This window comes from Plecotus auritus (assembly GCF_963455305.1).
Source record: "Plecotus auritus genome assembly, chromosome: 4".
Lineage (NCBI taxonomy): Eukaryota > Metazoa > Chordata > Mammalia > Chiroptera > Vespertilionidae > Plecotus > Plecotus auritus.
In genome coordinates, this window is record NC_137775.1 from 103,962,993 (window position 1) to 103,979,934 (window position 16,942).

At 41.9% G+C, this 16,942-nt stretch overlaps 1 protein-coding gene across 1 annotated transcript; it reads right to left on the bottom strand.

Moving 5' to 3' along the window:
* Positions 1–2,383: 2,383 nt before the first annotated feature.
* On the bottom strand, positions 2,384–16,032 carry LOC308246559 (epididymal secretory glutathione peroxidase-like; the record flags this gene model as incomplete). Its single annotated transcript, XM_080664946.1, has 5 exons — positions 2,384–2,590; positions 4,583–4,682; positions 5,084–5,201; positions 11,379–11,532; positions 15,946–16,032. 5 exons carry the CDS (start codon positions 16,030–16,032, stop codon positions 2,384–2,386), a joined length of 666 nt encoding a protein of 221 aa, XP_080521072.1.
* Between the last annotated feature and the right edge of the window lie 910 nt (positions 16,033–16,942).

Sequence of the window (16,942 nt, forward strand, 5' to 3'; positions counted from 1 at the left end):
TACTACTCTCTGGGCCATGCCAATTCAAAGTAAGTGAAGGAGTGGACAGAGGTCATAGTAAGTTCATACCTCAGTGTGCCATCTGAGAACAGGCTTGGCAAAAGTTTTCACAATTGCACTGCTACTTTTTGATAGTGGCTATTTGTATGCCACCCATTCCCTCATTGCCAACCAGATGGTAGGTAAGTCAGCTTTAAAAATCTCATCTTAGCATCTTCTTTTAGGTTCCCTGGAAAGACTCTGAGGTAGATTTTTATTCAAAAAGTTTACTGGGGTGTAACCTAAGGGTCAATACCTGAGGGCAAAGAAGAGAAGCCACTTTGTCAGAGGGAAAAATTGGACTGCAGTGCAAGTACAAAAGAGGCATCAACCTATCCCTTCTGGCCTTTGCTACCTGGATGGGCCCTCAGAGTTGTCCTAGATCAAGAAGTTAATTACTGGCATTTTAGCCCTCACTGTTCACATTGGACACAGGCTGTTCCTGAAAAGGAGACATGACATTTACCTAAGGCAACTCCTAAGGAGGGATGGCAATTGAGAGCCATCATCTGGCAACCTTCCAATGACCTGGGAGGATAAGTCTTTCTGTTTTACCTGAGGGGTTCAGGTAATTTGAGTAATACAACATTTGCGATAGAGTGAGAAAGAAAAGCAAGGTAAGGTAGGAATTTAAAACCAACACAGCGATCACAGATGCAGTAGAAAATATTTTATTGGAGAGAGTGGCAGGGCTAGATCTGAAACTCAAGAATCAAAGTGTGCCTGGTCCAGGCATCATAGCCTGAATGAACTAAAGATCAGACAATAAGAAGTTTCTGTAGGGTCCAAATTAGAGAGATGCTCTGGGTATCACTATCATGGAGATGCCCTTCCTTTCATGTAGGGTGATTTCCTGTTCCCACTCTTAGTGCTCCTACAGGAGAATGACAGGTCATTTGGGGAAATGGGTAGCATGAATGAAGATTGATCCAAAAAAAGTTGGAAACTGAGAGGAAAATGTTATGAAGTAGAGCCTAGACTGTATGGCTCTAACCTCCATGGCTATTCCCACACCTTTAGTGTGGAGCGAGAAGAGGAAGTCAGAATGTCCAAATGGCACTGACTGTGTGCTCAGCAGTTAGAGCACTGGCCTGCACACCAAAGAGTAACAGGTTCAATTCTCGGTGAAGAGCATGTACCTGAGTTGCAGGTTTAATCCCCAGCCCCAGTTGGGGTCCATGCAGGAGGCAATCAATTGGTGTGCTTCTTTCACATTGATGTCTCTTTCCCCCCCACCCTTTCCTTTCCTCCCTTTTATTCTCTCTAAAAATCAATGAAAGAAAATATCCTCTAGCAAGGATTAACAAAAACAACAACACAAAAACAGAACATCTAACCATACTTCTTCAGGATATTGTTGTTGACTAAACCTTTCTGCTGGAATGATGACTTTTCTTTAATGAATATGAATTTTTAAGTTTCAACAGAGATCTGAAGATATAAGGTTTTCATTCCTTTTTTAAATTGTTTTCAGAGAGGAAGGGAGAAGGAGAGAGAGATAAAAACATCAATGATGAGAGGAAATCATTGATTGGCTGCCTCCCGCACATCCCCTACTGGGGATCGACCCCTCAACCCAGGAATGTGCCCTTGACTGGAATTGAACCTGGGACCCTTCAGTCTGAAGGCCAACGCTCCACTGAGCCAAATTGGCTAGTGCAAATTTTCATTCTTTTGCTTTTCACCCACATACCTTTGCAAGGAGAATGAGCAGTACTCTTCCAAATATAAAGCTACTTGTAGAGAATAAGAACTTTTTTTTTAATTTATTTTTTTTTCAAATTTTTATTAAGGTATTATATGTGTACATATCTTACCATTGCCCTCCCCCACCCCACTCCCATACATGCCCTCACCCCCCAATGTTTTGCATCCGTTGGTTACTCTTATATGCATGCATACAAGTCCTTCAGTTGATCTCTTATTTCCCCCACCTCTCCCTAACCTTACCGCTGTAATTAGACAGTCTGTTTGATGCTTTACTGCCTCTGTAACTATCTTTTTGTTCATCAGTTTATAATGTCTTTCATTATCCCCAAATGAGTGAGATCATGTGGTATTTTTCTTTCATTGACTGGCTTATTTCACTTAGCATAATGTTCTCTAATTCCATCCAGGTGCCTACAAATGGTAGTAATTCCTTCTTTTTTATGGCAGCATAGTATTCCATTGTGTAGATGTACCATAGTTTTCTGATCCAGTCATCTGAGAATAAGAACTTTAAAAGTAAGAGGTGATTTAGTCAAGGGGAGGACATTTAAAAAGAGAGTGTAGTAAAAAGGTGTATTTTTTTGAACAGGTCCTCAGGTGAGAAGCAGCATAACTTCTGCCCCACCTGGCCTTCTTATTTAGTCTTGACCTGCTTCAGGTACAACAGGATATCTGACTTGACTGCACTGACTGGAGCCCGATGGAACCAGCGCATGACAGGGACTCCATCAGGCCCCACCAAGAACTTTTCAAAATTCCAGCGAATGTCCTGTACCATTATGGGCTCCCAGGAGATATGTTTGAAGGAGCCCAAGAGCTCAGAGGGGTGAGGACAGGAGTGCTGAAACAGAGAGATGAAAAAGAAGAGAAATGACAACATCCTTTTTACTTCTGGATGACCCAGGCTATTTTACCCACAGGTGATACAACCCCTCCTACACCTAGGTATTTTAGTTTCCTGTGGTTCTTAATAAATTACTAGAGGCTCAGTGCACAAAATTTGTGCGTGTGTGTGTGTGTGTCCTTCAGCCCAGCCTGCACCCTCTCCAATCTGGGACCCTTTGGGGGCAGTCGGACATCCCTTTCACAATCCGGGACTGCTAGCTCCCAACTGCTCGCCTGCCTGCCTGCCTGATTGCCCCTAACCACTTCTGCCTGCCACCCTGATCACCCCCTAACCCAGCCGTGGGCAAACCGGCTGTTCTATCCGGTTCTCTTGCTCTCCCCTCCACTCCTTTACTTTGAATTTATATTAGTTCACACAAACACTCCTTCCATGCTTTTGTTCCGGCCCTCCGATCCAGTTTAAGAACCCATTGTGGCCCTCGAGTCAAAAAGTTTGCCCACCCCTGCAACCACTCTCCTGACAGCCTGATTGATGCCTAATTGCTCCCCTGCTGGCCCGGTCACCCCTAACTGCCCTTTCTTACCAGCCTGGTCACCCCTAACTGCCCTCCCCTGCTGGCCTGCTCCCCCCCCAACTGCCCTCCCCTGCAGGGCTGGTCCCCTCCAACTGCCCTCCCTTTCAGGCCTGGTCCTTCCCAATTGCCCTCCCCTGCCGGCCATCTTGTGGTGGCCATCTTGTGTCCACATGGGGGTGGCCATCTTGTGTGTTGGAGTGATGGTCAATTTGCACATTACCTCTTTATTATATAGGATGTGAATTACCACCATACTTACTACCAATTATGTTTATGATGTTATAGAAAGTGGGCTTCTTCTTTATGTTTTTCCCATGACCTCATCACAAAATCGCCGTGAGTAAGATATTTCACATCTCTAGCCTTTGGACTCTTTTTCTGCTAGTAGCTTGGATTAGAATGTGGTTTCTCAGGTCTTGATCATTTCAAAGATATCTTTTGGGGCTAATATACAACTGAGTGGCCAGCTTATTATGCGTTTAGAGATCATAATAATCTGGCCACTCAGTGTAGACTGACCACAGAGTTGGGATTTTAAAATAAGGCTTTTTCATGTATAAGAACTGCATTGTGGGTAGTTAGAAAGAAGCAGAGGACTTACTATTCAGAGGCTGGGGGCCACTATCTCCTGGTCCCTTGACATATCAAGATTTGCAAGCTTTCCCTTATACATAAGTACACTGAGTGGCCAGATTATTATGCGTTCAGAGATCATAATAATCTGTCCACTCAGTGTAGAGTTACCAGCATTTTGTTTTATCAAATAAGAAATTAAAAAACAATCATTACTTTATCATTTGATTTTAAAAAAAGATTATTTTAAGAATAAATTGCAGAGCAGCCCTATAAGTCATTTGAGTTTATAAAACTCTCCTTATACAGTTCAACTTCCTTCAGTTTACTGAGGATTTGGTTTTGGCTCACAGTCTGACATTTAAGAACAATGAACTTTGGTGATCTTTAGGGATCCTTTCAGCTCTCACGTTCTTTGTATCTAAAAGTTGTTGTTTCATAAAAGTTGTTAAATTTTGTTTTACCTATTGATTTCTGTGTCTCCCTCTCTAGAATGAGCATGTTAAGGGATAGGCACTGTGTCTTATTCATCTTCATATTCTTAGTATTTAGTAAGTTACCTTATAGATAGCAGGCAGTCAATAAATGTACCCTGAATGAATGAATGAAAGTCAATGAGCAAGTGAGGGTGGTTCCAGGAAAAGCTGCTATTTTACACCTCTTTCCACCACACAAAGCCCAACAGATATTAACAGTGTAAACTCTACCCTCCATGCTGATCTGGAAATTTCCCTCAGAGCCCAATCCCACCTCTGGACAGGAGCCCTTGGTCTATTTCTACACCAATGCTATGCTAGAGATATTAGGAAAGAAGAGGCTTATGTCAGTCATTCACTCACCTTCAAAAAGGTGAAAACCTTCTGTTCTTTTTCACCATTCACATCACCTTTCTCAAAAAGCTGGAAATTAGGTACATATCCTCCCCCTGGACGGACATACCTGTAATAAGCCATAATGTTACCAGGAAAGTTATGATGGAACATCAGAATTGGATGTCATGGGAAAGGGAAGAAAGAGGTGGACATAAACTAGACAGGCTGGGAAAGAGAGGTAAGGCCATTGTTTTGCTTGGCTCCCCCGATTCACTTATTTTTTCTCTATCCTGCAGTCTGTCCCTTTGCTCTACATTGTTTCTGAACCAGCTGTTTCAATGCTCCTGCACTTCCCCAGTCCTGCCAGGTCTCACTGCACACCAGGGTAGGTCAGAGTTAAAGTCATTTTGCAGATGCTGCTGAGCCTATTAGTCCAGCACCATCCAGTAAGTCACACATATGGAAGGGTCTCCAGAGGTCGAGGAAAGGTGTACAGAGGCCTCCTACATGGTTTTGAGCAGTACTTACTTCAGTCCCAGAAGGATCTCCAAGTTTTCGCCTGGTTCTTGCTTTCCAAATTGATTGCAAGGAAAGCCCAATACAACAAGGCCAAAGGGCTTCAGCTCCTCCTGAAGTGTGTTCAGTTCTGCGGTAGAGATGGGGCAAGATGGCAACCTGGCCAGAGACTTTGCCTTGTGTAGAGAAAGATTCCATTTCACAGAGAAGGAAACAGAGGCCCAAGGGAGGAGAAATGCTCTAGATTAGAAATGCTAAAGTCAGGTACCAAATCTTCAGACATGCATTTAAAACCCTTTATTAAAATATAGTCTTTTCCAAATGTGCAGCATATCAGAGTTAGCTGCGGGCCCACCAGGCCCCATTCCAGAGCTCTCAGGTTCCATTCCTCTGAGACGGCTCCCAGTTATATTATTCCCCAAAAGCTCACCAGATCACTGCTGGTGGGCTTTTAAAATCATGCAACCACTATGGAAGATAGAATGGAGGTTCCTCAAAAAAAAAAAAGAAAAGAAAAGGAACTAACAGTGATCTAGCAATTCATCTTTTAGGTATATATGCAAATAATTGAAAGCAGTCTCAAAGAGATATTTGTACCCATGTCCTTAGCAGCACTATTCATGAGTCAAGATGTGGAAACAACCTAAATGTCCATTGATGAATGAATGGATAAACAAATATGGTATATTCATACAATGGAATATTATTCAGCCTTAAAAAGGAAGGAAATTCTGTCATATGCTGCACCATGGATGAAGCTTGAAGATAGTTTGTTAAGTAACAAACTAATCATAAAAAGACCAATATTGTATGATTTCACTTACATGAGGTTTATACAGTAGTTAAATTTATAGAAACAGAATTAGAATGGTGGTTTTGAGGGTCTGAGTGGAAGAAGGAAGAGGGAGATTGTTTAATGAAAGTAGAGTTTCAGTTTGCAAGATGAAACTTTCTGGAGATTTGTTTTACAACAATGTGAATGTTTTATACTATTGAGTGGTACACTTAAAAATGGCTAAGATGCTAAATTTTGCTATGTCTTTGTTTAGCACAATTCTTTTTCAATCCTCACCTGAGGGTATATTTATTTATTTTAGAAAGAAGGGAGAGAGACATCAATTGGTTGCCTCTCATATGTGCTGGGCCTGGGATAACCACAGCCTAGGTATGTGCCTTGACTGGAATTGAACACACAACCTCTTAGTGTTCAATGCTTCACCCAGCCAAGACTCTTTGTCACAATTTTTCAAGAAGCTCACCAGGTAATTTTTAAACAAAGCTAGGTTTAAACATCACTGTTCATCAGTTTGTCTTTTTTGATTAATTAGTAGATTTTCCTTTTTTAAAGGACAGTGACAGTGCTTCTCTCCTGTGTACAGACTGGTCACCCTGGGTGGAGTGTGGTCACCCTGCCAGGGACCAAGAAAACCTGAGAAATTCTGAGTTTCGCTTCCTTGTGTTCTTCCACAATCTTTGGATGGTAAACATGCGTTCCTCATTGGTATGTCAAAACGCAAGATCCCGCCTGCTTCTCCCACTGCCAGGAAGTTTGCCAACTTGTCTGCTCAGACTTTTATAATCATCTTCTTTGTTAACCCTTTCTGAGCTAGATGCCTTCAGTCCCCTGGCAAACACTACCAGCCGTGGGCAAACTACGGCCCGCGGGCCGGATCCCGTTCGGCTGTTCTATCCGACCCGCGGAGCCGAAAGAGCGGAGGGTTCTCTTGCTCTCCCCTCCGCTCCTTTACTTTGAATTTATATTAGTTCACACAAACACTCCATCCATGCTTTTGTTCCGGCCCTCCGGTCCAGTTTAAGAACCCATTGTGGCCCTCGAGTCAAAAAGTTTGCCCACCCCTGAATTCAGTTCAACCAACTGGTATCTCCTCTTAATGTTTTTATTTACTTTTATTTATATACATTTTTTCTAGAGATTGCTTTCCTGTCTCCACATGGTTCCTCAGCACTTTCCTGGCATGCTTCCCTCTTGTCATTAGTCACTATAGGTCATCGCATCTTCCAGGAAAAAGAGACAATAAATCAGGAAGCCAGTTGTGCAGTCCTTAAGCAAATATTCAGTTTACTCATCTGTTATATATAGAGTGGGAACAGAATAAATTGGTTTTTAAAGTTCTTTTAAACTGGTAAAATGAATTGTGGTTCAATAGAATATTATTGAGTTTTTTAAGAAATGAGAAAATGGCCTGAACTCCAAAGCACCTTATTAATTTTAAAAAACAACATGGCAAGTAGTATTTATATTAGTCATTAGCTGGAGGAAGAGCAGAAAAAAGAATTGATCTATTATACACAGTGTAGGGCAAAAGTAGGTTTATAGTTGCTTGTGTGGAAAATACTGTAATAATCTATAATAATAAAAGTATAATATGCTAATTAGACCTGACAGCCAAACGACCTTCTGGACGACCTTCCGGATGAAGCCGGGGCTGTGAGGGCTGAGCCCCTTACACAAATTTCATGCATTGGGCCTCTAGTTAGTAAATAATAATACAAGAATAAACTCTTGCTTTGTGTACTCTCAACTGTAAACCTACTTTTGCTCCACCCTATATTTTGTAAACATGATAACATTGTCATCTGGAGCAAGGAGAAGGAGGTGGAATAACTTTTTACTCTAAATATTTTCATTCCTTTTGAACTGTGAAATTTTTGAATATATTACCCATTCAAAACCTAATAAAAACAAAAAATGAAGTTCTTATTAGTTTCAATAAAAGAAATGCATCTGTTTCTGATATAATCCATCATTTTCATTATTTATTGCTTTTAAACCACATGGCCTAAAGTATAGGAAAGATACTTCTCTGCATAATTCACAGAGAGAGAAAACTACATTTAAGGAGCTGTCACGGTTGGAGAGGGAATATTTGCTTCTATTATTGCCTCCTCCTTTACCAAACTTGAATTCAATCAAATGCAGTTTTAAGTATAAAATACCTTTCCTCCTCTTGTTGAGCTGTATGAGTTATTTATATGTTTTGGAAATTTACCCTTATCAGATGTAACATTGGCAAATACACTGAGTGGCCAGATTATTATGATCTCCAAACGCATAATAATCTGGCCACTTAGTGTGTATCCTATATAATAGAAGGCTAATATGCAAATTGTCCCCTCGACCAGGAGTTCGACCAGCAGGCAGGCTGACCAACTGCCCATGTCCCCCCGTCCCCGCCCCGGCCAGGCTGGCTGGACCCCACCCATGCACAAATTCATGCACTGGGCCTCTAATTCATGCACTGGGCCACACACACACACACACACACACACACACACAAACACACACACACTGAGTGGTCTGATTATTATGCGTTCAGAAATCATAATAATTTGGCCACTCAGTGTATGTTCTCCCATGCAGTGGGTTCTCTTTTCAATTTGGTGCTTGTTTCTTTAGCTGTGCAGATGGACATGGAGAGCATTTTGCTAAGTGAAATAAGCCAGTCAGAGAAAGATAAATATCACATAATCTCACCCATTTGTGGAATATAATGAACAACATAAACTGATGAACAAAAATATATCCAGAGATAGAAGCATAGAGCAAACCCTCAAACCTCAGAGGGAAGGCAGGTGAGGTTGGGAGGGGGGAGTAAGAGATCAACCAACGGACATGTATGCATGAATATAAGCATAATCCATGGACATAGATACTAGAGGGTTGAGGGCATGTGCTGGGGGATGGGAGTGGCGGGGGAGAGGTCAATGGGGGGAAAAGGAGACATATGTAATATGTTAATCAATAAAGAATAATTTAAAAAAGATGTATTTATTTTTTTTCTTTGTTTCTCTCACCCTAGGAGATGTATTGGCAAAAATTCTGCTATGTGAGATGTCCGAGATGTTGCTGCCTATGGTTTCTTATAGGATTTTTATGGTCTCACAACTTACATTTAAGTCTTTCATCCATTTTGAATTTATTTCTTGTGTATGGTGAAAATTGGTGGTCTAGTTTCATTTTTTTCCATGTATCTGCCCAATTTTCTCAATACCATTTATTGAAGAGGCTGTCTTGACTCCATTATATGCTCTTGCCTCCTTTGTCAAATATTAATTGAGCATAATGGCTTGGGTTGATTTCTAGGTTCCCTGATCTGTTCCATTGCTCTACATGCCTGTTCTTATGCCAGTACCAGGCTGTTTTCATTACAGTGGCTTTATAGTATAACTTGAAATCTGGTATTGTGATTCCTCCAACTTTATTATTTCTCTTCAAGGTCTTTTGGGTTTCATATAAATTTTTGGAATATATGTTCTAGATCTGTGAGTTATGTGATGGGTCTTTTAATAGGGATTGCATTGAATCTATAGACTGTTTTGGGTAATATGGATATTTTAATTATGTTATTTTTTCCAATACATGGACACAGTATACATTTCCACTTATTTATATCTTCCTATATCTCTTTTTTCAATGTCCTCTAATTTTCTGAGTACAAGTATTTTACCTCCTTGGTTAAGTTTATTTCTAGGTATCTTATTATTTTGGTGTTGCAGTGGTAAATGGGATTGTTGTTTTAGTTTCTCTTCCTGAGATTTCATTATTGGTGTATAAATATGCCATCAATTTTGGCTATTTATTTTGCATCCTGCTATGTTGCTGAATTCATTTATTAAATCTAGTAGTTTTTTGGTGGAGTCTTTAGGATTTTCTTTGTACAATATCATGTCATCTGTGAATAATGAGAGTTTTATTTCCTCCTTTCTAATTTGGATGCCTTTTATTTTTTCTTCTTGTCTGATTGCTGTAGCTGTCTTCCAATACTATGTTAAATAAGAGTGATGAAAGTAGACATCCTTGTCTTGTTCCCGTTCTTAGGGGAAACACTTATTTTTTGCCCCTTGAGTATGATGTTGGTTGTAAGTTTTCAATTAGAAAATCAGCAAAGGACCTACATAAACACTTCTCCAAAGAGGACCTACAGATAGCCAATAGACATTGAAAAAATGCTCAATGTCACTAATGATCAGAGAAATGCAAATTAAAACTACGGTGAGGTATCGCTTCATACCTGTCAGAATGGCTACCATTTATAAATCAACAAACAAGTGCTGGTGAGGATGTGGAGAAAAGGGAACCCTAGCACACTGCTGGTGGGAATGCAGACTGGTGCAGCCATTATGGAAAACAATATGAAGTTTCCTCAAAATATTAAAAATAGAACTGCCTTTGACCCAGCAATTTCACTGCTGGGAATATCCTAGGAATCCTAAAACATCTATCAGAAAGAATGCATGCACCCCTATGTTCATTGCAGCACAATTTACAATAGCTAAGATCTGGAAACAGCCCAAGAGCCCATCAGTAGATGAGTGGATAAAAAAGCTGTGGTACATTTATACCATGGAATACTATCAGCAGGAAAAAAGGAAGTATGTCTTACCCTTTGAGACAGCATGGAGGGACCTGGAGAAAATTATGCTAAGTGAAAGAAGCCAGTCAGAGAAAGACATATATCACATGATCTCACTTATATGTGAAATATAATGAACAAGATAAACTGACAAACAAAATAGGACCATAGATATAGAAGCATGGAATAGACTGACAGATCTCAGAGGCAAGGTGGGAGGGAGGGCAGGAAGAGATTAACCAAGAGACTTATGTACATATATGCACAGTCCATAGACACAGATAACAGGTGAAAGTCTGTGGTGGGGTGGAAACCCAGTGGAGGGGGGCAGAGGGAGAAAATGGGGAACATCTGTAACACTATCACCAATCAAATTAATTAAAAAAATTTTTAAGTACTCCCTCCCTTTTCCTTGTCTTTTAAAATACTGAAAAAGTCTCAAAAATATTTATCCTGTATTTATCAAGTATATTTGAATCTTCAGATAGGTTACTAATTCTCATATGTACATATATTGATTCTCCTGGAAATCTCAGGAGCAAAGCATAGGCAGGACATAGAAAAGGAATCAGCAAACTTTCTCTGTAAAAGTCAAATAATAAATATTTTAGAATTTTCAAGCCAGATGGTCTCTGTCACCAGTATTCATACCACCTTTCAACTCTGCCTTGTAGCATTAAAATCAACCACAGACAGTCTGTAAATGAATGGGCATGGCTGTGTTCCAGTACGCCTTTGTTTATAGAAGCAGGCTGGCCAGATCTGACCTGTGGGCCATAGTTTGCTGACTCCTGACATTGGGGAATAAAGTCACTTGATCATAAGTATTTATTTTGATGCATAATTACAATTAAAGCATAAATCTAATTATGATTTAGAATATAGTGAGCTGGAAAATTTAGTACCAAGGGGGTTTAGATATAAATTCTTACCAGGATATTGAGCTGTTAGACCACAATAGGTGGCCACATTGACAAAAAGAACATGCTTGCCCACATACTGCTTGAATGAAATGTGTTTCTTTCCATCAAGAGTGAGGGCCTCATATTCATAGATGGTACCTTTCACATTTTTGTAACAATTCATCTGGAAGATTTAAAAATGATGACATGAATAACAATAATTCCTAACATCTGTGTAATCTTTCAATGCACTCAATGGAGAATACATGTATTTGCTGAAATCCAGGACACAAACAAGAGTTGTATGAGAAGTCAGTGACAAGACTGAAAGTTCTTGTGATTTGAAAGCCAATATTTTATTTTTTTTGAGTAAAAGACAGTCAAATCTTTTTTCATGTTGTCCTGAAAGAAGCTAGATACCACAAGATGCTTGGATGAATGAAAAAGACCAGAGAATCATGAGCTGGGATGGGCAGACCTGGGATGTGGGGCCAAAGAGAAAAGCACACTGGCTTTCATGTTTCTGTGAGAATAAGGCTACTTCATGGCTCTAGAGTGAAGATATCCTGCCTTGATTCTCTCAACATAGGAAAAGTTTTCAATTGCTTAAGTACTTCACAATGGGTTGGTTCCTTCTCTAATTGTCCCCATGCCATCTGACTTCTCACCATGCCCATTAGCATGATGGAGTGCAAAGAGTGCTGGCTCTTTGATTTGTGGAATCAGAAGTCAGCTCTACTCTCAATTCCTTTGTGAACCTGGGCAGTTCTCATCCTTGACCCTCAGTTTCCCCAATGGGGAAAGAAGACATTCATCTAGGTTACTATCACATCCTCAAAGGGCCTTCCAGGTTTAATATTCTAGAATCTAATATTATCTCTACCTTGAATAATTTTCCCTCTCATGTCACTCTCTTATTCACATGATGACCTTACAAGCCAATACTATAAAAACTCCAACTTTTTGTAGTTCCCTAGAAAGGAGATGAAGAGTTCACTAAAATATGTCTGGCTAGCAGTACCCACCACACTCCACACTCCGCTCCTCACCTTACTGCTCACTAGGTATCTGATACTTGCCTTCATCATCAGCTCCATCTGTCCTGTTTCTCCCCAAATCTCCTGAACATATTTGATCAGAGTTCTACACACCAGATATAAGTTCTACATGAAATTCTCATTGCCTGTTAAGTTAAATTCCTCAACAAGGCAGATCTGTCATATTCCTCCTGTCTCAGGAGGAATGCAGGTCCATGCAGTACCCAAAGTATACTGAGGGGAAGTTGCTACAAATTGCTCATGGGATATAGGAAGTATAAAATAAGAAGTATGAAAAGGAAGCCACCAAACCACATGGTGAGAAAAAGGGTAACTGATCAAAGAAAGGGGAGAAAACCATGATAAGGAAGATACAGACTTAAATTAAGAATAAACTAGACTCCCTGGAAATGCAACGGACTAGAAAAGATTTTAGCCAAACATCATCTTCCCCACCTAAAGAAGGAGTGATGCAGCACAAAACAGAACCTAAGGTTCCCAATTGTATACGCCCACTGCCTCCATCACCAGCACATCAGGTTGTCGCTATGCAGTCACTCCTCTTGGTGGAAGAGAGGTGTTTTCTCTGTGCAGGTTTTTGCAATTTTCCCTAAATGCATGCACATGTACATGCACTAACAAAACAGACATGCATGAGGAAATCTATATATATAAAAAGCCAGCGACCAGAATGCTGTAATCACCTGAACGACCAGTTGCTATGATGCTCATAGCCCTTTCCCCCAGCAGACCATGCCCCCAATCGGCCCACCCCACCCCAATCAGCCGGCAGCCCCTCCTCCTGGCCAGCCCCACCCCTGATCACCCCCCAATGTGGGGGGCTGGCCAGCCAACCTCCTGCAGCCCCTTCCCACAACTGGCCTCACCCCTGATGGGCCCCCACCACCCTGATTGGCCCCACCCTTGATCACCCCACCACCCCAATAGGGGGTGGGCCAGCTGGCCAACATCCTGCAGCCCCTCCCCACAGCTGCCCCCTCCCATCAGCCCCCACCACCCCTATCTGCCCATGGACCCTTCCCCCAGCTAGCTCCGCATCTGATCGGCCCCCCACACACACCAATCGGGGGTGGGGCTGGCTGGCCAACCTCCCACAGCCCCTCCCCATGGCCATCCCCACTCCCAAGCAGCCCCTCACCCCAATGGGGGCAGGGTCTGCCAGCCAATTGCCCGTGGCCCCTCCCCCCAGCCAGCCTGGCCCTGATTGAGCCCCAATCAGGGTGGGCCTGCCGGCCAACCTCCTGCCATTTCCTCCTGACAGGCCTGGCCCCAATCCGCCAATTGGGGCTGGGCCAGCCCGACCGCACTGGGCCTCTAGTATTATATGAAAACATTCATTTCTATTTCCATGTTGCATGGTTCCAAGCTAAACATTTTAAATAATTTGGTTCCCCCCTTCCCCACTTTGCTACTACAATGAAAATTACTAAAAAGCATGTTGGTTACTAGGATGTGGGGACTTAGAGAAACTCTAGACTTGAAGATGCCTTTTAGTCCAGCTTACTCCTGATAATCATGGCAGTCCATATTTAGCAGAGGCTAGAAGAGGTGAAGTGATTTGTCCAAGGCCAAGAGGTAACAACCATGTGACTGAGAATTCATTTGCTCCTAACTTCATGATTCCCTTTTGCTCAAAGTTATCTAATTCACACCTAGTTCATTGCTATCCTTCCTTCAACGACCCCATCATGGCCATACATGTGTTTTTAAAAAGATTACATCTCACCGAAGGCTCTGATGATGCTTAGCATTTTTAGCAATATAGCATTTATTATTATTATTATTTTTTAATCCTCACCTGAGGATATGCTTATTGTTTTTAGAGAGAAGGGAAGAGGAAGAGAGAGACAGAAACATCTATGTGGGAGAGAACATCCATACTGGGGATCAAACCTGCAACATTTTAGTATGCAGGACGATGCTCCAACCCACTGAGCCACACTGGCCAGGGCTACCATGCACACATTTAGTCAACAAGGCAACAGCCAAGAACTGGAATTAGAACTGAAGCTGGAATCCAAGGCTCCTGGTTCTAAATCCTTCTATTATTCTTTCCACATGTTTTATGTTTCTCTGACTGATAGGGGAAGGGCATAGAACAGAAATAGAGCTACAGCTGTTTAATGATGATTCCCCTGACAACAGAAAAGAGGTTTTCTTACAGACACTGGGAAACTGGAGGATATTTTGCAAGAAGAAAAACAGGCTGTAAAAAGAAATACACTTTAAAAGCAGAACAAAAACAGGACACACTTTGATTTGGTTGCTGTGCCTGTACACTGACCCCTCCAGGAATTTGCCTCAGGAACGTTGAGCATCCCAGAACAGGCTGAGCTGTTTGCAATCATAGATTAGCTACCTTGTCATTGGACTTCAAGCTCCTGAGGCCAGGCTACAGACCCTCCCCTGCCCTTTCCCTGTTACACTCACAGCTCAAAGCTGCATGTAGCTTTCTCCCTCACCTGTATGGAGTCAGCCAGCTAGCCGGGAGGCAGGGGACAGAGCAGAATTTCCAGGGTGACCGACTGCTCTCCCATGCTGCCGGCAATATTGGAATAAATGTTTATACATGATTCAACCCTGTCTCTGCTGAATTTGGCTCAAGTAGTGACAGGTGGCTGGGACCCATTGTGTCTGGCAACATGATGACTCTGACTTTATCCATCCCTAAAAACTTCCACATGATCTTTTTCCTCCTCCTTATGATTTTCCTGCTTAGCTCAGTGTGAGATAACTCAACACAGCCTCTCATCCAAACCCTTGTCCCCACCCACTCTGATGTCTGTTGCTCTTCCACGCCTCAGACCCAGTTCTGAGGAAGACACTGAGAGGGCTGGAGGGAGACCCAGGCAGTCTCTGCATAGGAAGGAGGGGAGAAAGGACCATAGGAAGGAGGCTCTTTTTTTGCTACCCATATTCCATTCAAGAAACATCCGTTTATAGATTTGAAGAGATTCAAAGAGAAGAGAAGGAACGTTTAGGGGAAACAACAAAAAAGAAGAAAGCAGAGGTTGGTGTCTTACAAGAAGGAATGAAGTGTGGAATCGTGGAGACCAAGACAAAAGAGTAACTTCTAACCAAAGAACTTATAGGTACATAGGCATAACCCATGGACACAGACAATAGTGTGGTGAAGGCTTGGGGTGGGGTAATTGTGGAATGGAGGAGGTCAATGGGGAAATAAGGGAACATCTATAATACTTTCAACTATATATATAATTTTTTTTTGTTAATCCTCATCTGAGGATATTTTTTCCATTGATTTTTAGAGAGAGTAGAAAGGAGGGGGAGAGACAGAGAGAAACACTGATATGAGAGAGACACATTGATTGGTTGCCTCCTGCCAGGCAACCAGGACTGGGGATTGAGCCTACAACTGAGGTATGTGCCCTTAACAGACTGAACCTGGGACCCTTCAGTCCACAGGCCAACGCTCTTACCACTTAGCAAAACTGGCCAGGGCAATAAAGATAAATTTTAAAAAAAGAAGAAGCATTTACCATTAGAACACTGCCCTGTTTTTTCTGGAAGTCACTCACCTTCATCTTCTCCAGCTTGGGATTTGTCTGCACAAAGCCAGCTAGGAGAAGTGGGAAAAGATAGGAGGCCCTTAACTGTGCAGTCATTATTAGTGACTGTAGATCACTAGTCTGAGAGTCTGAGGCCCTTATGCATCTCAGCAGCCTTTTGATATCCTGGCAGGGAAGAGTCCAAGCCTGCACAGGCCAATAACAGTGTGGCAAGTATTTCTGGGGTGTGAGTGGGGCACAAGGATGTAGAATTTAAACCACATCCTTACTTACACATACCCACATGAGCACTCAGTGCTCAGCAGTGCGATGAGGACCTGAGACTCATAAATCCTGGCAGAATTATGAAAGGGTGATGGCAAGTACTCCATGTCCCTTAAAGGTCATTATCTCTTTTTACTGAGTGAATAGGAGTTTTAGATGCAGACACAGCCTCCCAGACTTTGCAGTAAACTCAGGCAAAAGGGATGACATAGACATTCCAAATACTATTATAATATTATTTGAGCTTAAAAAAATCAAAGGATGGAACACATAGGAGCTCTCTAAAAGAGTTGGAAGGAAACTGGCCCTGAGTGGGAAACATATTTTAAGTATACCAGTATGTGAAGGGAGCACATTAATGTGTTCTTTATACACATGCTTTGTAAGTTAGTAAGAAAAAACAATCGGCCGGACAGAAAAATGGGCACCGGACAGAAACCAAATGGCATCTGTAGTAGGATTCAATGTTCTCTTCTCACCAATAATCAAAGAGGTATAAATAAGGAAAGATGTATTCTGAATTTATCAGATTGGCCAAGGTTAAAAGGAATGGTGGTACCAGCCTGGGTGTCAGTCTGGCATCAAAGGCTCTTACTGACAGTGGGGCAGGGGGGTGGGAGGCGGGGCAACCACACCTGCTAACTTGCTGGAGAAGAGTCTGCCATTCTGAATGCAGTTCTTTTTAAAGGTGCTCTTAATCTCCTGAAAGAATCAAGAAAAAGCTTTGCCTCTCAGCCAGCAA